The 25,786-nt window shown below is 41.6% G+C and overlaps 2 protein-coding genes across 2 annotated transcripts in view; one reads left to right on the top strand and one right to left on the bottom strand.

The window, feature by feature from the left end:
- LOC108674870 (saccharopine dehydrogenase-like oxidoreductase) overlaps window positions 1–779 on the top strand; it is an 11,699-nt gene extending 10,920 nt beyond the window's left edge. The window contains exon 10 of the mRNA XM_018162858.2: window positions 478–779. Coding sequence (XP_018018347.1) covers window positions 478–574 — 97 coding nt within the window. The 3' untranslated portion in view covers window positions 575–779. The remainder of the gene's footprint in view (window positions 1–477) is intronic.
- LOC108674859 (zinc finger FYVE domain-containing protein 16) lies at window positions 744–25,786 on the bottom strand. The gene is made up of 18 exons (XM_018162847.2): window positions 25,647–25,786; window positions 20,154–22,478; window positions 19,799–19,867; window positions 18,582–18,812; window positions 17,731–17,913; window positions 17,291–17,476; window positions 15,977–16,069; window positions 14,540–14,555; window positions 12,815–12,978; window positions 10,851–11,035; window positions 10,238–10,366; window positions 9,617–9,721; window positions 7,892–8,042; window positions 7,269–7,366; window positions 6,339–6,481; window positions 5,223–5,343; window positions 4,497–4,655; window positions 744–3,872 (listed from the first exon to the last, which is right to left on the bottom strand). The coding sequence occupies exons 1-18, from the start codon at window positions 25,702–25,704 to the stop codon at window positions 3,717–3,719; spliced, it is 4,572 nt and encodes a 1,523-aa protein (XP_018018336.1). The 5' UTR covers window positions 25,705–25,786; the 3' UTR covers window positions 744–3,716.

Genomic DNA, 25,786 nt, shown 5'->3' with positions numbered 1-25,786 from the left:
GCGATACGAAAGGAAGGATATGAGGGCTGGAGGGCGCTGGCGACGAACTGAGTGCATGCCAGGAACTGGTAGACAGACAGGAGGATCAAGCCTGTCGCAGTGTTGAGGTGCTTGATTTAAGGCATTTTGAGGTAGCTTTTGGCTAACCTGAAGGCCGTGTTCTGAATAATTTAACGGTCATTACGAGGCGATGAGGTAGCAGATGAGGGCTGCGGAGTTGAGGATGGGACGCGAGATGGTCCGGTAGGTGGCAACGATGTCCTTCTTTTACACGCCCCACGTTGCTTTGTTTAAAGATAGTTCCTGCCTTTTTGGCCACGATCTTGGCGTGTGTACTCAATATAGAATGTAATCCATACATACACAAGTTCATTATTGGCATTACCTTGTACTAGACGTCAACGGATGTATTTTGTTCAGTTTTTTACAATAAAGAAATGAGTCATGCCCAACATGACGGTGTCGTTCTCTGTGCAGTGGCGGCGTCTTCACGCCCGGCGTCGCGTTCGCCGACACGAAGATCGTAGAGCGGATGGTGGGGCGGGGGATGACCTTCGAACTTAACGACGTGTGAGAACTTAACGACGTGTGAGAACTTAACGACGTGTGAGAACTTGGCGACGTGTGAGAACTTGGCGACGTGTGAGAACTTGGCGACGTGTGAAGCTTAGCTGAGATATTCATAATAGGAACTGTATATGTGAGGTACAATGATAGTAACATATAAGGTGCATTTTATATTTTTGGTATATTATACAATATAATCATATATTACAATATGTTGAATTTTCTTTAACCTTGATCTGCCACACTTCACGGCAATAATGTACAGAAGTTTCATAGTCAGTATCATGAACGTCGCTCGTGCCTGAAAAATCTAGCGTACCATCGACCCCAACAAATTATTTGTCCCAACTTCATTGCACTGCTCACTGCAGTGCACAGACACCGCAATGAATTGTTACACTGCAATGCAATAGTTAATGATACAGTGATTATATAATCGATAAAATAACCTTCACTGTTATCCGATTATATGATTATGAACGGAAAGAAACAACTTAAAATTACAACGAAAAACGAAAGTAGAATGAATGTCTAAGCAAATAAGCTACTATCGAGAGCAGTACAAGCACCAACCAGCATAAGGTTTTTGCAATTCTACAAATAAAAACTGAGCATAACTTTGAGGGTAATCACAAACCCCAAAATATGAACCCATCAGACAACGCCTGTCGTAACTAAATTCATTGCCAAGTTTCCGAACAGAAAATTCTCATGTCCTCAAGAAAAATTCGTTTGCTTGGCCGACGCATTCGTCCATTTGTTATGTTGAACGCTCTTGTTTCAGTTGAAAATGCAACTGTAATTGAGGTGAAATATTCTAGAGGCGATTCTTACTGCATCGTAAATGAGATAATTTCTTGTAGTGAAGTCAACGTACACTGGTACGGCGGTATGCATGTTGGCGGTAAGCAACGGCACCAGTTAGTATACAATACTTGTATGATGATACATGTGCATATACAATACTTGTATAATGATACATGTACATATAAAATTCTTGCATGATGATACATGTACATATACAATGCTTGTATAATGATCCAAGCAGATATACTACAATAAAGACTGAAATACTTGATGAAATCTAGATAAATTTCACAGTATTAGGAGTAGCAGCACTCGGTGTGATCCTTCAGATATTGAATATTTCCTACACAACTAATAATCTCAATGCTAGGCGTGGACACACTGGCAAAAATAAACGAGTCATATTGTCCAAATAGTAACACGCTTTCTTACCCACAACCCGAGCATAGACAACTCATGTTGCACTCATAGGCCTTTTTTCAGAGCCAGAGTGGGTCAGAATGACCCGCAGAAGAGCAAAGAGTGCATCGCTTTTTAAACAAAGCCTCGCTTATTTCTGTGAGTGTAGGACACGCAGCACGGGCTGCCGTGCGCTCAAACGGTTATTGCTGGCGACTTCATAATAATACCTATTGCACGCTTGCGATTAATTACAATTATACATTTTATGATAAATGAATCTTAGTGTCGGAAAAAAAAATTACCAGCATTAATTAAAATTAATGAAAAAAAGTTGCTGACCACTGGCGATTTGGCCATCGTTTTCTATCAAAATCATCCATCATCCTTGTAACTACAAATCATTTGACTATGTATACAATCATTAAGGAATCAATGGTGCTTAGATTTATCAAAACCTTGCACAAGGCAGGAATATAAATATAATTTGCAGAAGCTCGTCCAAATCCTTCTCTGATGAGAATAAAGAGGAAATGTATGCCATTGAGTTAGAATGATTGTAATTATTTAAACATTCAATGAATGTAATTATTCATTCAATGAATGTAATTCTAGCAACAAATCCAGCAGTTGGAGGTTACCGGCCACTTGAACAACTCATGGTCAGTTGTCGGGGACTCGAGTGCAATTCTTCAAATCTCGAGTGCAAATCTAAAAACCAAATCTAGGCTTAATATCTACATATTAAAAATCTTATGGAATCAACAATTTGCTAGAGTAGAATAGTAATCAACAGCGACGGTTTCATAGTTGGTGGAAAATTAGATTTTTACACTCGTATACCCATAGGGTTAATGATAGCCATATTATGCAGTGAGCAGCAAGGGAACCTCAATAGTGTTTTTTTTGCTGCTTGGGTCATTTTACACACAAAAAAATAAGTGGGAAGGTAGCAATTACTAAAGCTATTCGTGACACATAGGAATTAAATTAAAGTAGAAACAAGACCACATAAAATCTAATAATAATTTATACCTGCCGTCGCACAACAGATTTATCTAACAGCTGTTTCTATTTATTAAGTAATATTAACAATATGATTAGCGCCAGGCTGATTAATTATTAATCCACTCAAATAACCTCTGCACAAACGTCGGTTTAGAGCTCATGTCTCCTGTCGATGTTTGAGGTCTTGCATGACAATGGAAATATGTTGAGCACAAGAATAAATTTTCAAAGACTCATAAATTTCAACTTAAATTACTGAGATAATAATAGAGGTGATCACACCGATGCCTAACTGAGCCAATATTCAGGGTAGAAAGTTCTACTAGGCAAGGTTTTCCCAGACAACAGATGACCTAAACATTAAAAATTTAAATTAAAGTTTTTTCAATAAAGATGCCCCTTTAATTTAATGATTCAATTTTAGATTGCCAACACAAACAGTGCCAAAAATGTTACCAGAAGTAGAAAAAGAGAAGAACTACCATTAGGTTTATGATACAAGCTCACTAATTATTATAAAATCAAACGAACAAAATTCTACACTTGGCCAAAAAAGACTGAGGCGATCAAGAGCCGTCATGCTGCCACACGGCATCTTGATTTACTTCCAAAAGCAGGTTTATTATGTTAATAATAATATTTGATATATTGATAATGTTAACAAGGTCTGGGCAGTAAGACGAAAGCAGGATTTCTTGTATGGAAATAAAGCGGCGCTCACGAGCAGAAAACTGACAAATGACCAGGTTTTGGTCGGGTGAGTTGCAGGGCTTGAGCGCTGTCCTGCCTGTGACAACGTGGCGGTAAATATAAGACGACCTCTTCACTGCAGCAGCACATGGACGACCTCTTCACTGCTGCAGCACATGGACGACCTCTTCACTGCAGCAGCACATGGACGACCTCTTCACTGCTGCAGCACATGGACGACCTCTTCACTGCTGCAGCACATGGAAGAAAAGCTCTAGGACGATGGGGTCGTGGGTGACGGAGGCAGCGGCGCGATGGATGACAGGGACGAGCTCGGCGTCCAGACTCTTAAGGCAGGACGCGGACAGCCGGCAACCCCCACTGCCGGCCTCGTATCCCACCTGCCAACAATCAACGCTTTTATGATCCGCAACAAATGGAAACGCCAGAGGAGGAGGAGGAGACGAAAATAAATCAGGATAATAATCATTAGAAACGATTATTCTCATTAACGATTATAAATAATAATTATAAACAATCTAGCATTACGTAAGATAAAGTGTTGAGTGATGCTAAATTGCTATTGTTTTCCAAGTTACGACTGTAATTTAGCTTGAAAAGCAGACCGAGCAGCGAACTCGTGACTTATTTTTTATAGTAGGGCACAGGGTCTCCATAGAGGAATTATTTGCTTCTACGAAGTTAAGATGTTCAGTAGAGGGCGACGAGAGAGAGCCATACGTCCTGATGGTGGCTATGAGAGAGAGCCATACATCCTGGTGGTGTATAGACTTACGTGCTGATGGTGTATATACGTCTATACGTCTGATGGTATATATACGTCCTGATGGTGGATGGACTTACGTACTGATGGTGTATGGACTTACGTGCTGATGGTGTATGGACATACGTCCTGATGGTGTGCAGACTTACGTCCTGATGGTGTGCAGACTTACGTCCTGATGGTGTGCAGACTTACGTCCTGATGGTGTGCAGACTTACGTCCTGATGGTGTGCAGACTTACGTCCTGATGGTGTATGGACGCCCTGAGGGCGAGGTGAGTGTTGAGTTGAGCATGCAGCCCCGCCAGGTGGGGAGTGAGCGCCACGCAGAAGCCACGAGCCAAGCCTTCCCAAATGCGGCTGAGGTTTACATCTCCAGCTCCGCAGGACGAGCTCTCCCCCTGCAAGTTTAGGGGACATTTTTATTCCCTGTACAGAGTACAGCTGAACTGATAAATTTCTACTTGCTCAGGTTGCTGTGCTCTCCTTAGTACCCTTAATATGTATTTCGAACTTAGCAGTCTTAGTCTTAGCTGCACCGCCACATAGACATGAAAACATGTTAAGTAATAGTCCAGAACTCGACGACATTTTGATTAGTAGTTCTAACAATGATGAAATGACTTGCTCGCTTAGTTCGATACCAGCAGCTTTATTGATTTACACAATTATATAGCGTGGAAGCAGTGAAACATCATAGAGGCTTTTACCAGCTATAGGTAACATATAAATGAAAGTAGCGACAGTTTCCCAGCAACGGCTTAACACCGATCTAGTAGCAACGCTTAGTACGCTCCAAACAATAATAATACATAATATATAAAAAATAAAGTACTCAGAACCTGAAGGACTTTCATAATCACACGAGTAGACATGAACTAATACATGTAATGCATTAAATTTGATTTCATGTTGCCAGATCTTCATTGCTATTCATTGGTAATAAGGACGTATTGTAAGCTATTTACCTGAATTATGAAGACCTCAGTCCAGCGGATGAGGAAGTCGCTGGACACATAATCCGTCCCGGAGTGCACTTTGACGGACGGAACGCCGTCCATCGCACGTCCGTCGATGGGACTCTTCACTCTGAGGACAAGAATGGCTACTGTTACTCTGAGTTAACATGAAGAGTGAGATGAAGAAAAGACCAACTTAAGAGAGAGTTAAAGCAAACACCAACTTAATATTGAGTTAGTTTAGTGGGCATAACTGTTAGCGCTTCAGGTCGCGGTATCTTGTGCGGAATGTCACGATGGGCATCGCGGGCTAACGATCATAAACCATGACATATAATCAGCGTTGAAAATATCATTTGCCAATGAATATATTTATCGCTTTCGCTCTCAGGTCCTTTATGAGGCCGTGGATGTTATAAATTCAAAGTTAACTTAAAAGTGGGCATCTCATACGACGCACTTAGGAGTGAGGATACCATGGACCCACTAGAGATAGCGGGGTTAAGCAGGGACTGGTAACAGGTTGCAGTTACTATAAGAAGTGGGAATAAGCCAGGACTGGGGTTAAGCCAACTCGGGGGTTAAAGAAGAACTAGGGTTAAGCCAGGACTAGGGTTAAGCCAAATCTGGGGTTAAGCCAGGTCGGGGGTTAAGGAAGGACAGGGGTTAAAGAAGGACTGGGGTTAAGCCATGTCAGGGGTTAAGGAAGGACAGGGGTTAAGGAAGGACAGGGGTTAAGGAAGGACAGGGGTTAAGGAAGGACAGGGGTTAAGGAAGGACTGGGGTTAAGCTATGTCGGGGGTTATGGAAGAACTAGGGGTTAAGGAAGAACTGGGGGTTAAGAAAGGACTAGGGTTAAGCCAGGTAGGGTTAAGCCAGATCTGGGGTTAAGTCAGGTTGGAGGTTAAGGACGAACTGGGGTTAAGTCAGGTCGGGGGTTAAGGAAGGACTGGGGTTGAGCCAGGTCGGGGGTTAAGGATGGACTGGGGTTAAGCCAGGTGGGAGGTTAAGGAAGAACTGGGGTTAAGTCAGGTCGGAGGTTAAAGAAAGAACTGGGGTTAAGCCAGGACTGGAGTTGGGGAAAAACTGTGGTAAAGGAAGGACTGAGATTAAGCCATAACTGACCCGACATTGCAGTTGTTGTCGTCGTGTGTCCAGTGCAGCAGCACCTGCTCCTGCGGCTGCTCCCCGGTGACGCCGCACGAGATGCTGAAGTCCTTCATGGCTCGTAGCGCCTCACGCAGCGCCGTCATCACGTCAGCCGTGATCTGCAGTGCAGACAAAACTTTCAGCAATCCTTGACTATGATACTGAAACACTGAAACTTTCAGCATTCCTCAAGTATGATACTGAAACTTTCAGCAATCCTCAACTATGATACTGAAACTTTCAGCAATCCTCAACTATGATACTGAAACTCTGAAGAAACTTTCAGAACGGCACTTGGAATATTTGGACCTGAAACTGAACAAGAGCAGCAATTATAGCAACAACTCCTGCAATGTCGTCATAACGTCGGCCGTGATCTGCAGCGCAAACATTTTCGTTTTTAGCTACATTTTCCATAGCCTTCAAGAAGCCCTTGTACAATGATAAAAAACGTAACGAAAAGTTTCAGAGCTGGAAAAAATACTTGGAAGTGATCACGGGCAGTAACTGTCATTCTGGAAGGTATTAAAAAATATGGTTCTTGAATGAGACAAAAATGACTTGATATGAACATCTTAGGACCCTAGGTTGACATGAACAATTTTCGAGTCATCCATGATGGACAAGAAAGTTTGAAAGTATTGTATAATCAACATCTTCTCAACTTATGTATATATTTCAAGCCTAACTTTGAGGCGACATAAAAGTGCAAAGTTACCTGCTCTTGAATGAGACAAAAATGACTTAATATGAAAGTTTTAGGACCCTAGGTTGACATGAACAATTTTCAGGCCATCCATGATGGACAAGAAAGTTTAAGAGAATTGTATAATCAACATCTACTCAACTTATGTATAGATTTCAAGCCCAAATAAGCTTAGAGGCGACATAAAAGTGCTAAGTTACCTGCACCATGAGTCCGTCCTCGACTATAGAGGACTTGGCAGTGAGGCCGCTGTTGCTCTTCAAGGCTCCGTTGAAGACAACGAAACTGGCGCCTGTCACTGCAGGATATAATTTTGCATCAATAACTAATCCCAACAACGATGGTCATGCATTATATTAGCTCTCAAATTGCCTGATGAAGCCTTTATTAATGCTAAAACAATCGTTAAATGTAGTAAGATGGAAGGTAACGAAGTTGCTAAAAATGGGACGAATTTTAAAATAAATTTGTTAAAAATGAGTATAATTGAGCTTCCAATAAGAACAAACAGCTTTTAAATCTGTATGTTTTCCCTGCTAACTAACTACATGGCAACCTTGATAGCCAAAAAAATCAATACAACGCTTTCATTGTTAATGGTGCATGCAGAGTGAAGTTAAAATAAAAAATAATTGAATGTGGATAATTCAACTGAAATAAACATGTCTTAAAATGCACAAGTTAGAATGTTCCTTACCTTTCCTGGACCTGTTGTGGATGTTGATGGCCTGCGCCAAGTATTGACCATCATCGTTCTTACCTTTCCTAGGCCTGTTGTGGATGTTGATGGCCTGCATAGAGTATTGGCCATCATCGTTCTTACCTTTCCTAGGCCTGTTGTGGATGTTGATGGCCTGCGTAGAGTATTGACCATCATCATTCTCGATGGTCACCAGGTGAGAGTCTGCGTCAGGGCTGAAGTTGGCGGCCAGCGCCAGCACGTGGTCGTTGCTGTTGCTCAGGGCTTTGCTGATCTGAAATTTGCAATATGTTAAGAGTATGATAATGGTAGATCATCTGTTAAAACGAGGTAAAATACTAGAATGATTACAGTAGATCATCTGTTAATACGATCTAGGATACTACTATAATAACAGTAAATCATCTGTGAATACCAAGTACGAGTAGGATGCTAGAATGATAACCATCTGAATATGCAATACGACACTAGAAAGCAAACAGTAAATCACATGATAGTTACTCGTTACATTTCAATATTTGAATTTATAGTATAGAACATTTTATTGTGGTAGTGACATTATTTGAAGGATTTTCAACGGCGATTTACTCCCTCAATCTGAAAATTTTGTTTAAATTCATAGTAGGTAGTGAATATATTATATTATTGTATGCTTTCATTTCTGGTTTCATAAATTTAACTTTCTTCACATTTCTATAGGGTTAACATAGCTGTAAATGAAGGTATAGGGCAGTGGTTCCCAAACTTTTTCAGGCTGTCGCCCCCTTTGGCTCCCTAGTGAATTTCTAGCGCCCCACACAGACACATATAAAATCATGCGCCTCTTTCTATAAAATTTAGTACGCTGAAATTTTAAAAGATAACGGTTAAACACAAATGTGTATTTCACAAATAGAACCCCTTTTAGTGAACCAATATGTTTTTCAGCCGTATTGACTGTTTCAGCACTAGAAACCTTGGACGTCTCGGGCAAATTTGCGGCCGGACTCGTGGCCGGTCTCACGACCAATCTCCAAATTCAATTATCAAGTAATATCACCAAAACTAATGAACGCAGCTCAATAAAACTTGTAACATGTATTCACCAGAACTTGACGATGATGTTTAGCTTGCGAAAATTTTTTTAATATCACCTTCATTCGTGAGTTATATTGCGATACAGTCCAAAATTCGCAGTGATCAAAGAATTTCTTCCAAACTACCAAACAGATTTGAACGAAATTTTGAATATACAATTATACATTTATAACTACCAAATGGTGTTTTTTAGATTAAAAAAAACTGATTATACCGTCGTTTGCGAGATTTTTTCATTTCACCGTCATTCTTGATTTCACACTTCCATATTCGCTTTTGTTCGAAAGTTATACAGATATAGGATGAACGACCGGCTTTTCTACCGGCTGGTTTAACTAAGAGCCGTTTACGTATAGCCGTATAACTCGAAAACGAAGGCAAAACGAAAAAATTGTAACGAGCTAAACATTACCGTTGCTGAGGTTAAGTATTAAAATACTAAATTTCGTTCAAATCTGTTAATTAGTTTGGAAGAAATTTTTTGATTACTGCGAAGTTAAGCATGAAATGAGAAAATGCGCTAAAAACAGATCTGGGTGAAAAAACCATCGCTGGGAGTCATGTGCTGCACGTGTTGTGTACAAATCGTTAAACAAACGTTTGAACATCTGACTGCGACTTCGGACTGTCGCCCCCCTATCACCCTCTTCTTCTTTACCGCCCCCCAAAATCTTTCCATCGCCCACTTTGGGAACCACTGGTATAGGGCATCCGATGGTAAGAAGTGTTATTGTTACAGCATCCGAGGGAAAAGGGTCATTGCTGAGGCACCTGAGGGTAGCGGTTGCGAGGGATGTGGAGGGTTGTCTTCTTATCCTCCATGTGCACAACGAGGCCTTGTATGCCAGGGATGGTGTACGTGTAGTTCCTGAAATCCTGAGGGTAAAAATACCAGGATTAGATATGGCTTCAAAAATGTTCTTATAACACATCCAATGTTCCAATTCATTATAAATCCTACTGAGATACACAGTAAGTGACAATCTTACTCCCTGACGATGGTGCAATACACGAATATGCTGCATATGACCCTTGCATTGATGGCTCACGGGGCTGACTGCTCACTCAGGTCACATGGAATTAGCTTGTGAATCACACACGTCAACTTCGTTTTTGCAAGTCACCCATGATTAACTCAATTCATTACGAAAAAATTAAATAACATTTTGCCTGGATCCACACACCACCAGCAGGTTCATGATGGTGTGGCCATCATCACACTATTACACCACACACCACCAGCAGGTTCATGATGGTGTGGCCATCATCACACTATTACACCACACACCACCAGCAGGTTCATGATGGTGTGGCCATCATCACACCATCACACCACACACCACCAGCAGGTTCATGATAGTGTGGCCACCATCACATCATCACACCACACACCACTAGCAGGTTCATGATGGTGTGGCCTATCTCCGAGAAGACAGGCTTCCTGTTGCGTGTAGACACCAGCGGGCAGGGGTAGTAGCGGAACTCTGCGCCCAGGCGGAGCAGCAGGCGCAGTGGGAATACCTGCGAAGCCAATGCGTTTAAGATATAATATCTAATGTCCTTACTGCTTCATTATCATAAATGAGTCGATATAAAATATCTAATATTCTTACTGCTTCCTTCATTAATGAGTCAATGCCAAATATCTAATATCCTTACTGCTTCATTGTCTCTGGCAAGTCCAATTTTCAAATCTGACACTTCATAAAACTGAACTGGAAAATAATTTCAATAACTTGGATGCTGATGCAAACCTGAATTGGCGTCTCCCTCTAGTGTGGGATTCACTAACCGGCATTAAATTCATCCGTGTCTTTTAATATAAATAACCAATGCGTTTCAACTACAATTTAATCTTCATATTAAAAAGGAAGTAAAACAGCTCCTTCAAAATATTCCAACAATAAAGCAAAAAAACACAAAAAACAAATTTATGTTTTGAGTAATAAAAGTATAAAACTGACCTTTGCCCAAGGCGTAATAAGTTTCTAGTAATAAAACAGACCTTTGCCCACGGTGCCTCCCACTTGTGTATGAGGAGGGCGAAGAGGAAGGGAGGCTGGGGGAGAGGCAGGTTATGCAGGCACTGGAAGGTGGGGCGCACGTAGAGGAAGCCCCCGTGGTCGCGACTCCCCAGGAAGCCATCGGGTTCCGTCAAAATGGTGTGGCCAAGCTCGCTTACCAGGTTGCCTGCTCATATCAGGATTATTTAGCATATATTCTATAAGTGACTATATTAAAAGTATTTATGATTTAAGTAACACTTCCCAGGTTGTCTGCTCGTATCAGGATTATTTAGCAACTAGTATAAGTGAATATACTAAAAGGATTTATACTGCAAGTAACTATCCTTATAAGTAACTATTTAGCAACTATACCGAACGAAAAGTAATTATAAGTAAATTTCCTTCCACTCTTCAGCGACTGGTTACCTTGCAAGTGCAAAATACTGCATTGCCTCCATACCGCATTGCTGAAAAAAAACCTGCACCTGGGCATAGCGCAGCCAGAAACTAAAGCCAATATTCTTGTCCATTTGGACGAATGAGATTCAAATGTAAACAAAAATAGTCCTTATGATGGGCGACGGATCTGTACAGCTGGACGTTAAAGGGTTAATTACTATACAGTCTATACTCAACTATTTAGTATAGTATTTAGCAAGTTCTCCTTTCTGATTTGCAACTTCAAACATTTCTTTCTAATACAGCACGTCAAGTAAATGCAAACAAATTTAAACAATCGTGTTGATGGATACCTAAAATAGGACACTATCATGCTCCATATTGCTCTGTATAATATATTCACTGTCAGCCTAAAAATAGATGAAACTTCAAGCCGATAAAATATACAAAAGATGTTGACGTAATATTGCCAACATCACTGACAACTAATACTTGAACATCAAATCTGTATAACAATACAACAAAGTGCACCTCTGACATCTCCCTGTACGCTGATGACCTCATAACTTAGTTCCCGCGCCGAAGCTGCGTTTACTGTAAAGAAGTTCGTCGGAGTTTCGTTCAAAACCTCCATTCTGTACAAGTTTCCTTCCTGACATCCATCAATCACACTTGCATCCTTCCGTAGCACTCGGCAACAGCCTCATCCCCCTAGACAAATCCCCTACAATCTCGTGTCACTTGAGATACCCGCTAGTTATCTGCTTATCACAAAAGGTGCAGCCCCCTCCCCCCCCGCTCATCCTGAAAGTTCTGGCTGGCACCAACGTGGGGAGTCTCAAAGAAGGACATCGTTGCCACCTACCGGACCATCACGCATTCCATCCTCAACTCCGCAGCCCTCATCTACTACCACATCGCCCCGCGCAACGCAGTGACAGGCCTTAAACTATCCAGAACACGCCCCCCCACCCCCACGAGGCCCTAACCCTTCCCCTCAACTACCATCGCTTCACTGCTGGTAGACGGAGTAGATGACGGCTTTACTCCGTCTACCAGCAGGTGCCCCCGATCTCTACCCGGCTCTCTCGTGGGTCAGGCCAAACGTCAGAGGTCCCCTCGCCCGGATCGCTACCGGACGGAGACTCCTTCCTCATTTTTTCACCTAAGGGTAGGGGAACCTCGGCCTCCTCTTCCCCCTACCACATCTTTGGCCGCCTATTTTTCCTGGGGCACCTTATGCCCTCCCCCCTCCCATCTTTTCTTCCTACTCTTCCTTCTCCTTCTAACTCAGGGTATCCATCCCAACCCTGGACCGCACCCCTGCTCAGTCTGCTCCCTCCCGGTTACACGGCGATGTTACCCGTTCTTGTGCTCCATATGCAATGCCTGGACCCACAAGCGATGCTCCGGTCATCGCTCCATTCATCTCTACTCCGAAGATTGGATCTGCCCTACGTGCAGGCGGTCTAACCCCATCCCAGCCAGACCCTCCTCCCACCTTTGCGTCCTCCAGTATAACTGCAACGGGATTCAATCCAGTGCAGTTGAACTGGCTACTTACCTCGCCTCCTACGCGGCGACACCTCCATGGAGGCTATGGCAATCTCCACTCCTCTTAACGGCTCACCTCTCTGTATCATCAATGTATACATCCCACCGGCCTCCTCCTGCACCCAGGGATACTCCCCGGAGCTCGCGGACATTATCTCCATCCCGGGAGACTGCCTGATAGTGTGCGATTTTAACGCCCACCACCCCTCCTGGTTCTCTCACATGGAAGACCAGAGAGCCGCAGCGCAAGGAACCGCAGTCGACGACCTCGTCGCTGGTTCCTCCCTCGCCTACCTCAATGAGGACCTCCATACCCGCCTCCCTTCCCATGGCCCGCCCTCATCTCCGGACCTCGCCATCATCAGCGGTCACCTACTCCTCAGCACCTCCAGGACTCCTCAAGTCGCCCTCAACTCGGACCACCTGCCATCCAGATCCATCTCCCTTCCTCTGCTGATTCCCCGACCCCCCGGGCCGCCCGCTTCAATGTCAACTTTAAAAAAGCTGACTGGCCCGCCTACACAGCAGCCATCGAAGCGGCGCTCGAGACCGTCCCTCCCCCCTCCTCGTGTGGCGGAGAGTCGACCTTGAGGGAAGTCCTGGCGACCGCTGCCAGACAGCATATCCCTGCCGGATTCAGGAAGGACTTCTCCCCATCAGTCAACCCTAGTACCCAGTTGCTCATCGAGCAAAGGGATGACATTAGGGCTGTCTCTTATACACATCTNTCTGCAGCACATGACGTAACTCAGTACATTGCTACAGATAAATACATATCAATAGCACTCACTGGACATGTACTCTGCAGCACATGACGTAACTCAGTACATTGCTACAGATAAATACATATCAATAGCACTCACTGGACATGTACTCTGCAGCACATGACGTAACTCAGTACATTGCTACAGATAAATACATATCAATAGCACTCACTGGACATGTACTCTGCAGCACATGACGTAACTCAGTACATTGCTACAGATAAATACATATCAATAGCACTCACTGGACATGTACTCTGCAGCACATGACGTAACTCAGTACATTGCTACAGATAAATACATATCAATAGCACTCACTGGACATGTACTCTGCAGCACATGACGTAACTCAGTACATTGCTACAGATAAATACATATCAATAGCACTCACTGGACATGTACTCTGCAGCACATGACGTAACTCAGTACATTGCTACAGATAAATACATATCAATAGCACTCACTGGACATGTACTCTGCAGCACATGACGTAACTCAGTACATTGCTACAGATAAATACATATCAATAGCACTCACTGGACATGTACTCTGCAGCACATGACGTAACTCAGTACATTGCTACAGATAAATACATATCAATAGCACTCACTGGACATGTACTCTGCAGCACATGACGTAACTCAGTACATTGCTACAGATAAATACATATCAATAGCACTCACTGGACATGTACTCTGCAGCACATGACGTAACTCAGTACATTGCTACAGATAAATACATATCAATAGCACTCACTGGACATGTACTCTGCAGCACATGACGTAACTCAGTACATTGCTACAGATAAATACATATCAATAGCACTCACTGGACATGTACTCTGCAGCACATGACGTAACTCAGTACATTGCTACAGATAAATACATATCAATAGCACTCACTGGACATGTACTCTGCAGCACATGACGTAACTCAGTACATTGCTACAGATAAATACATATCAATAGCACTCACTGGACATGTACTCTGCAGCACATGACGTAACTCAGTACATTGCTACAGATAAATACATATCAATAGCACTCACTGGACCTCATCACGTCACCACACCACTACACAACTTGGTCAGCACCTCATCACAGGTGCTGAACAACACAACAAATATTTCTCTAACTTGAGGCCAAAGTTACCACAGCTGACGGAACATTCAACATAGATACCTACATAACACACCATTCAACATAGATACATACATAACACACCATTCAACATAGATACATACATAACACACCATTCAACATAGATACATACATAACACACCATTCAACATAGATACATACATAACACACCATTCAACATAGATACATACATAACACACCATTCAACATAGATACATACATAACACACCATTCAACATAGATACATACTTAACACACCATTCAACATAGATGCATACTTAACACACCATTCAACATAGATACTTAATACACTATTAAACATAGATACATACATAACAAATCATTCAATTTAAATACATATACATAACATTCATCAAAGACACACACGCCACATCTATTGTAAATATAACAATGACAAGCTATATAAACATATTCTCTAGGAAAACTTTTGCTCAATGGCCCAAAATGACGGATTTAGAATACAAAAATGACTCATAAATTTACATTGAAATAACCTAGTGGAGAAAACTTTTATTAATCACGTACACTATAATAGTGTAGACGATACATGCACGTCAAGTGCATGTCATTATTATTACAGTGATTGTCATTATTATTGTATTCATAGAAAATAATGTTCAAAGTTATGTGACATTAAATCGTTACAAGCACATATTATTTTACGGGACAAATGGAAAAGGAATGAACGGAAATGGGAAAGGAATGAACGTAACAGACAAGATAACTACACAACTAAACATGTGCAAAAAAAAATTAAAATCAAAATATGAAGACATCACGAAGATTAAAGCAAATATTGCACACGTGACAAGCAAGCGAGGTACGAGGCAAAATATAGGACTTCGCGTCGCTGTTTAAATTTTATAGGAAAATTTTTATAGGAAATATAGGAAATTTATAGGAACTTTTCTAAGAAAGTCGGGGAGCCAAGTATACTCTGTGGCTATGACTTCATTAAATTTATTACGTTAACTCGCGTTCTTTATAGGCAACAAAGTTCAGACTTACAACTTGGGTTAACCGCGATAATTTAAACAATTTTTCTGACGTTTTCCCCATGCCGGTATATACACTCAGGAAATAAATGGTTCATACTGTCCAAATAGAGACACACTTTCCAGCACGTAGAACTGATACACCGGTGCCGGGACAACTTGGGTCAGGATGCGCCACTAGGGCAAAAAATGCATCGCTATTTGGACAAAGCCACATTTATTGCCCCGAGTGTAAGTTTAGGCGTTAACGCACCTTGTCTCTGGCCTTTACCCCTCTGCAGGAGAACGGGGGGCAGCCCCCCATCAGGGGGCAGCAGACACACGTCCCCCTTAACGCGCCCGCCCCCTGAAAAACGACCCACATGAGGCAACAAATTTCTCATTCTCCATGGTCAAATTTTTAGTTTATTCCTTTGCTTATTATTTAACTTATGCTTTTGCTTATTTTTAGCCTATTTTTAAGCTTATTCTTCACCTTATTGCGCAAAGTACATCTTCATGGAAACAATTTTTTGTAACATTCAACGTTTCCAACGTTAAATACGCAATGAACTCGGAGATTTGGCTCGCTACAATTGTTGAATTCAGAGCAAATGCACCTTCAGGATACAAGTTTAAGCTGGAATACAGAATTTGCAGGCCAATGTTTTAAAGTAATGACGGCAGTTGCTGCGGGCCACTGCACCTCAATAATTTAGACCATGTGAGGAGTTTCAATTATAATAAACAAAATAAAATTATATATAATAAATAAAATAAAATTAAGAAGCAACGAAAAGTGGGAGAAGAAAACGAGAGTTTTACCAGAGAACTGCACTACCGAGTCAATGTAGTGTAAAAAATAAGCAGACTAAATAAGAAATAAATTTTAGAGCAGGTTGTGCATTGTGCATGCGTATTTTTTATATTTATTATATTGAATTAAATATAATATATTTATTATATTAATTTATATTTATTAATAAATTTAATCCTTTCCTCTGATCTCATCAACAAACCTTGCAATTAACAGTGCAAGGTTCATTTGTCACCAGGTATAACATGTTAAAGATAACCGTGACCATTTCATCACAAGCGGGGTTCCAAAAATTCATACGAGATAAATTCAAGATAATATTTCTCAATAGCGCTTGTCTACTGATAAATCTTATCATTCCCAAAACAGATGTAACTGGCAATTTATTATATATATTATTATAGGACGTACCGGTACCGGCATGACTCTGATGAAACGTACCGGTACCGGTATGACTAGAACAACGTACCGGTACCGGCATGACTAATAGAACCACATACCGGTACCGGCATGACTAATAGAACCACATACCGGTACCGGCATGACTAATAAAACGTACCGGTACCGGTATGACTCTAGAACAACGTACAGGTACCGGCATGACTAATAAAACGTACCGGTACCGGTATGACTATAGAACAACGTACCGGTACCGGTATGACTCTAGAACAACGTACCGGTACCGGCATGACTAATAGAACAACGTACCGGTAGCGGCATGACTCTAATAAAACGTACCTACCGGTACCGGCATAACATAGGACAACGTACCGGTACCGGGCATCATCCTGGCGACACGTCCGGTACGGGTGCGGTGAGGGGGCGGGGGGTGTTGAGGGGACCCAGGGCCGGTCCCGCGGTCCAGCTCGCTGAGATCCCCGCCGGGCCGGATGCCGTCACTGAAGATCACCTGCTTGCTGGGGACCGAGGTTCGGGACCGGCCTGTGCTGCTGCTGTCTGTACAACGGGCACGTGTTAGTGCACTGCATGCACGTGTTAGTGCACTGCATGCACGTGTTAGTGCACTGCATGCACGTATTACTAAAATATCTTGCATATAAATTACGTACGCATTAAACACCTCACTCATAGCCATGAAATATCTTATATATAAATTACGTACGCAGTAAAAGATCGTATCAGTGCTACGTGCAGGTCAACTATTTGAACAATATGAGCCATTAATTTATTTGAGTGCCCTGAGAACTGACCCTCCCTCTTGAGAACCCCTACAGGCACCATGACGGTGGGGTTCTCTCCAGCAGCCCCCGCCTGCTGGGGGGGAGGGATGCGCGAGCAATACTCCATGGGGTTGTTGGGGTCGGGGGAGTGTGGGGCACCCGTGGGGGACGACGCCGCTCCCCCAGACTCCGTCCCACTCGAATCAGGCTCCTCTGTGGGCAATATAATAGTTATATAGTGTATATAGTGTATAGTTATTTACGTGCGCACACTGCGGTCAGCAACGCAACCCACGTAGAACAATGAGTGTCTAACTGTATGGCGCCGGTAAGTGTAAATTTCTTGTTTGCGGCGACGAATATTCATGTATGAACATCATTAATGTACAACTAAGTTAGGTAAGTAAGGTTGCAAACTGAATTATTATGTGCACAACTGAATACAGACAGTTATTGAATTATCAATTACTTGTTGAATTATCATCCAGTTGTTAACACTGGATAGTGCTGTGCGATATATGAGCAACCAAGTAAAAATTTGTTTATAAACAGCCGGTTCTGGGATAGAAACTGTTGACATATTACACGAGTAGAAAACTTAGAATTAATTGAATAAACGACTGCTGTATAATGAGCTACAAAAGATTAATTAGAAGTTATTTAAATATATATATTGCGTGAGCTAAAGACGATGCAAGTAACATTGTAACCTCACCAGTGCTGTTCAAGGCAGACCCTAGCCTCCCTGTAGTCCATTACCTGTGCTGGTCATAAGGGTCTTGCATGTATGACAGACCCTAGCCTCCCTGTAGTCCATTACCTGTGCTGGTCATAAGGGTCTTGCAGGTATGGCAGACCCTAGCCTCCCTGTAGTCCATTACCTGTGCTGGTCATAAGGGTCTTGCATGTATGGCAGACCCTAGCCTCCCTGTAGTCCATGTAGGCAAGCTGTGCCTTGTCCCTGCAGCAGGCAGCACACAGCACACGACCACAAGCACGGCAGTGATGTCGTCGCCGCACCAACGTGAACACGCGCCCACACTCCTGACACGCGCACGCGTCGTCGTCTGGCACCCAGAACGGCGCCACGCTTCCCACCACGTTCACGCTCTCTGTTGTGCAGTAATATTGTGTTACTGATATAGGCTGGATGGTGGGCAATAATAAATTACGAAAACTTATAGTATGCTCTCTGTTGTACAATAATATTAGGTCACTGATAATAAATACTGGATGTTCTGCAAAATATGTTAGAAAACTTGCGTATAGTATGCTCTCTGTTGTACAATAATATTATCTAACTGATAATAATGCTGTCTGTTGTGCAATAATACATTACAAAACTTATAGTACGCTCTCTGTTGTGCAGTAATATTATGTTACTGATGTAGGCAGCCTGTTGCGCAATAATATTGTGTTACTGATATAGGCTGGCTATTGTACAATAATATTTTGCTAAACTAATAATATGTTCCCTGTTGTACAATTATACATTACTTAAGTAATAATACGCCCCTTGTTGTGTAATAGTATATTACATTTCACTTATAATGCACTCGTTGTTGCAAACATTCGAGTTATTGCACAATACAAACGGTTGAGTTATTGTAATAATTGCATTCAAATAATCCATTTGACCTCACATCTAGCTAAGGGTTTGACTTCTTTTGCTTGATTAAACTACTCGAAAAAGAGGTAGTACTTGATAGAAAAAACACCATCAAAATATGCACCCAGCAATGAACCAGCACTCCAAAAATGCAGACATCAACAACAGTATATCCTAAAAGTCAAAGTTAGCACTACCCACAAAACTCTGGCATAATGTATACTCAGAAAAATAGAGACAATAGTCCAAATAGCAATACAATATTGCCCTTGTGTGGGCCATTTTGACCCTGTTTTGCCCGATAAAGATCATATCACTGTGAAGGGCAGAAAGTGTGTAACTATTTTGACACACTTACCCATTCATTTTCTATGTACAAGTAAGTTAATTACCAGACGGAAAAGATCATATCACTGTGAAGAGTAGAAAGTGTGTCACTATTTTGACACACTTACCCATTTATTTTCTATGTACAAGCAAGTTAATTACCAGACACAGGCTCGCGCGCCCTCCTCCTGCCAGACTGTACGTCATCGTACACGGCCGTCACGAGCGTGCCTGCAACCAAGTACACATCAAGCCTACATTTGTTTACACAACTTTTACGCTATATTAATTATATTGTAGACACAAAGCAATCTGAAAGACCGTTAGGCAGACAACACATCTAGGTTAAGCATTGTAAGGAAAGTATCAGTTTAACGAGAGGAATAAAAGAACAAATTTGTTATAAATGATGAAGTAGGTAATACAAAACAAAAATTATACAACAACTTCACACAACGAAATTAAGATAAGCATTGAATAAACAAAAAAAGTTACCCATATTAGAGAGTTTACTCACCTGGAGTGTGGCGTATGGGAGAGGAGGAAGCAGAATGATCGCCCTCACCAGGCGCATCTTCGTCAGGTTGGCTTGGGTCGTTAGCCGAGGGCAGAATTTGTCTCTCAAGATATCCATGTGGCACGGCCGCACCTCCGACGTCACAATCCTCATTGTGAACTGGCAGATTTTCTGCAGTGTTCTCACTTGATGGGCTGGAGTCTAGCCCACAGGGTTCAGCAGCGGCAGAATTTTCACTGCAGTTCTCTGGGAGACTGCAAGATTCTTCCAGCAAATTGCCGGCAGGTGGGAGATCGCAGCTTGTATGTTTACGACCAACTTCAGAGTCAATGCTAGGAATAGACTCCATGCGATGCCTGGGCTCAAGAGAACGCTGTTCCAAGTCAAATACTGACTGATCTAAATTATGCGACACCATATTTTCTTGTACATCTACAGCTGATTCTGCTTCTTGTGAGCTGTCAAGTACAAGGTTGTCGGCTTCATGGACTGCTACAAGGTCGTTGTGGACTGCATTATCATCTTCGTTAAAGTCCACTGTCTCACCTATGATATCTGGTCCATGTCTTAGGACTCCATCAGAATAACTATCTACTTTTTGGATTTCAGGAGAGGGATCACATTTTCCTGGATTTTCATTTAGACTTGAATTCACCCCATAGGCCCCCTGCAACATGGCTTGTTCTTCTTCAAGCTCAGAAAGTTCAGCCTGCAACTCAATCTCACTTACATTAGCACTAGGATTAAAAGCTAAAGGCACAAGTGGTGCAGAGTTTCCAGCAAGTGTCTGATCCATTTTGGTGCTTTCCGAGTTCTCCACCTTTGTGTTGTCAGCAGCAGAAGGAGAAGACGCACAATTTTCAGAGCTCCGTAGGCCACAAGCTGAATTAGGTGCATGCACTAGATCAACATTCATCAGAGTCTCATCAATTTTGGATGAATTTGGAATGCCACCCACTGCACTTTCATAAGTCTGATGAACATTGGCAACTTCAGGGATGCCATGGCGGGATTGACTCTCCTGCACCAACGCAGGTTCTGAACTGTGCACAGTCACTGCGTTCTCAGCAATGATGGCTGGTTCTGGCAGATCATCTCCTGTCCTATGATGAACAAGCTCCCCGTTATTGGTCATCAGATCTGGTAATATTCGAGGTTCAGGACAATGAGCATCATCAATCTGTGCAACATTTTCCTCTGGATGATCTTGGTTCACCATTTCTTGAGGTGGATCAAAGGCAGCAGCAAATGCACCTTCATTACAGGCCACATCTTCTTCTGGATGTTGAGATACTTCAATTACGTCAGGATGTCTGGGCCCCACATCCTGTCTGCTTGAGAGTCCTGGTAAGCTGAGAGTGCCCGTCACCACATCTAGAGGACGATGCATAGACCCTGCTTGGTTTGTGACGTCCAAGACACTAGCATTCCCATCTCCAACGATACGACGGGAAGCAGAAATGCCATAAATAGAATGAGATTGGCTTTCATTTGTACCAGAAAATGAAGGCCCCTCATCTACAACACCGAGAAGAGCACCATTTATACCTGACCTGGACGAAGATAAGCCATCAGCATTAGTGGCATTCTGATGGGTGCTGACGGCACTCAGATGAGTGCTGATGGATCCTAAATCTTGACCAGCATTGTCAGAAGGAGACGCTCCGACAGCAACCTGCCTCAGGCTTCCTGTATCAGCTGAAGATTGGCTCTGAGATAATGGGAAATTTTGAAACAAACTTGAACTGGAATTTGTTGGAACATTGTCATTGTCAACAGAAAAATTAACAATTGAACTATTATTTGCTGAAGTTGGATTGTAAGTACTGCCTAGATGATTTTTTTGAGAAGACAAGTGACTTGCAGCCCCGAACTGCAACGACGATGGTGATGAGTAATTGGGTAGAATGCTGCCTGTGTGTGTATGGTGACTGCCACCATACTGAGAGTGGTGAGCAGCAGCACTGCTCTGGTCATCATACTGACCATCAGGGGGACTGCGCACAGCAGGTATCATGAAATCCTCCATCACATCATCTGTGTTATCAAAATCCAGTATCATTCCACAACTGCTGGATGATCCATCATTCCTTGGATACAAGCCTGTGCTTGCATTCTTACTGGGGAAATTGTTGCTAGAACTTGATGGCTGACTCCAGCCTCCTGAAGGGCCCAAAACATTACCAGGGATATTGGGAGTGGTCTTCTTATAACTGCTGTTGGTGGCTGGTGCTGTAGGAACACTTGCAATTGAGCTGTCATTGCTAGCACTGCTGCTGTAGTCCAGTTGCAGACGTCCAAACTGTGAGCTCTCCACTTGTTCATCTGCAATATGTGTTCAGTTAATTAAGGTAAAGCAATTGAAGGAACAAGTGTTGTTGAACAATAAAAAGTGAATTTAATTAAGAAGAAAAGATTTTTAAAATATCAGAACGAATTTATAGATATGAAATAGGGTGGGTACTGCCAAGCAAACTCACAACTTTACTGTGAAAGCTAAATGGGCATTTACAAATGTTAAACTAATTATGGGCTTTTGGGCTAAGATCTTAAAGAGCAGAACATTTAGAATGGATTAAAATAGTTTGAAAAATCTGTTAGTTCAAAAACTCAGTTATTAATAATCATTTCCATGATATGATCAGTTTTATATATATATATACTGCCTTATTAGATCATATTACCTGCTGATTGATAGAAGTAAGATTGCATTATGATGCTTAATATTTTGTATCAAATGATAGGTGAACAATAGGAATAACACAAAACTGTCACAGGCATATAGGAAATTTAAAAAAATGAGATCATAGCTCTAAATCAGTGGTTCCCAAAGTGGGCGATATCGCCCCTCTTGGGGCAGTGGAAAGATTTTGGGGGCGGTAAGAAAGAAGAGGGCAGTAGGGGGTGGGTGGTAGTCCGAAGTCAAAGTATGAAGTTCGAACGTTTATTTGACGATTTATAAACAACACATGCAGCACATGACTCCCAGCACTGGTTTTTTCACCCAGATCTGTTTTTTTAACCTTTCCTGGGTTTACATCTTGGATAAATTACTGTAACGGCCAGACTCGCGGCCAGTCTAATGGCCAATTTCCAAATTCAACAATAAAAAAATATCTCTCAGACTCAAACTAATGACCATATCTTGATGAAACTTGGTACACGTATTCATTAGGATCAAACGGTAATATTTAGCTTGTTACAATTTTTTCAATTTTGCCTTCGTTTGCGAGTTACCGTCAACCGGGGCTACTTGGGACAGATTTTTTTGTTAATAACTGTTAATAACTTCTTACGATGAAACATTTCATAAACAAATTTAGGCTCATTATATAGCTCTTTGCGCGGGCTATCGAACGGCATTGTCAAAAAAATCCATATGCTATTCGTAAGGTGCCAGACGCAAAATAAAGATTGTCCCGAGTAGCCCCGTCGGTCGGGGCTACTTGGGACAATGGGAATAAAACTTCATTTCAAAATATTTGAAGCATGCAGAGCATACTCATCCATTACTAACAGTACTCTGAAGTCCTCCTCTTTCATTGTAGATGATGTAGAGGTAGAATAAATGACATTTTCTGTGATTTTTACTTGTTTTTCCTTTACTGATATGATATTGCCATATACATACATTCATTACCGTATTATTGATGTGCAATTATCATATTATTGATGCAATATTACCGTATCCATGAACATGCCATTGAGCATTTACAACAACCTTGTCCACTGCAAGCTTCATATCAGCAGCCTTATAGCATTTTTTTCGTATCTGTAAGCTTACAGGACGGCTCGTAATTTCACTTCATTTTAATTGGGTTAAGTGAATTTACTATGGTAAAAAAGGTCATGAAAAACATACCTGAAACAGAAAGGAATGTTTCATTCAGTGACAACCAACGTATCTTTTGGAGAAATAAATCATAGTTTAGGTGAATTACTTTACATTCTATGATGCCTGGTGCCCAATTCTATACATGACATGCTATGCACAATTTTGTGATGACCGATGATGCACTAACTTTTTGATAAGTGAAATTTTTTTCGCTGAGCAAGGAAAATGTGATCAATATTATTTGTTTTTAATCAATTTTTTTTTGTAATTGGGGCCTTTGCTAACTGAGGTTCTACCGTAAATGCGTTTTTGGGGGTGTCCCTAATAGCCCCGGGGGGGGGGTGTCCGGAGTAGCCCCGCCATGCGGAAATGAGATAGGCAAATGTGGAATGAGATAGGCAAATTCTGTCATTTACGTTTTCAAGCCAACACCTGGGTGCAACTTTTATGTAAGTAAAATTTCTTAATACGGCGAATACCTTAGCAGTTGTAACTTTACAAAATATAGTTTTTAACCATTTTTTTGAGGAATTTTTCAAAGCAAGTAAATGTAGAATTTTTCGACTTCCTTTATACTACATAGATAGGATACATGTTGACGTTTACGCCACAATTTTTAGTTTTGCAATATCCCAATTAGTTTCGCTACTACAATAAATCAATTTGCGCCGTGTCGGAGGCCTGTCCCGAGTAGCCCCGCTTGTCCCTAGTAGCCCCGGTTGACGGTATACGGCTATACGTAAACGGCTCTTGGTTAAACCGGCCAGTAGAAAACCGGGTCGTTTCTCCTATATCTGTATAACTTGATAACGAAAGCAAAATATAAAAATTGTCGTGAGTTAACCATCACCATTGGGATGTTAGGTATTTATATATACAAAGTTTCATTGAAATCTGTTCAGTAGTTAGAAGAAATTTCTTGATCCCCGCAAATTTGAGCGACAAATTACCTGGCGATACGTGCCAAATATAAGGAAGTGTGAAATCAAGAATGATGGTGAAATGAAAAAAACTCACAAACAAAGGTAAAATCAAATTTTTTCAAGTTAAACAAAAAATAAAATGACCGTTTGGTAGTTAGAAATGTATATTCAAAATTTCGTTCAAATCTGTTCAGTAGTTAGGATGAAATTCTTTGATCACTGCAAATTTTGGCCCATATCGCAATATAAATCACGAATGAAGGTGAAATTAGAAAAATTTTCACAAGCTAAACACTACCGCTAGGTTCTGATGAATACAAGTTCCAAGTTTCATTGAGCTTTGTTCATTAGTTTGGGAGATATTCCTTGATCATTGAATTTGGAGATTGGCCATGAGACCAGCCACGAGTGCGGCCGTAAATTTGCCCGAGACGTTCTAGGTTTTTGGTGCTGAAACAGTTAAACAGCTGAAAAACATATTGGTTCACTGAATGGGGTTCTATTTGTGAAATACACATTTGTGTTTAACCTTTATCTTTTAAAATTGCAGCATACTAAATATCAAGAAAAAGGCATTTGTTTTGTATGTGTCTGTGGGGGGAGCTAGAAATTCACTAGGGAGCAAAAGGGGGCACCAGCCTAAAAAAGTTTGAGAACCACTGCTCTAAATCATCTAATAAAATATAATTTTATAATAAATTGAAATTATATAATACTGAGCAGCTTCATTCTTACCTTCATCCAACTCAAAGTCGTCCAGAACTTTGTCCAAGTCTATCGCAAACTTTTCCATCTTGATAGCTTAATAAAGATATATACCAACTAATGTCATTTCTCTTATTACTTTATCAATATTTTTCATAATTTACATGAAT

This window comes from Hyalella azteca, unplaced genomic scaffold (genome assembly GCF_000764305.2).
Source record: "Hyalella azteca isolate HAZT.00-mixed unplaced genomic scaffold, Hazt_2.0.2 contig12345, whole genome shotgun sequence".
NCBI classification, from domain to species: domain Eukaryota; kingdom Metazoa; phylum Arthropoda; class Malacostraca; order Amphipoda; family Hyalellidae; genus Hyalella; species Hyalella azteca.
The sequence above is the reverse complement of the archived record's forward strand: the minus strand, read 5'-3'. Positions and strand labels throughout refer to the sequence as shown.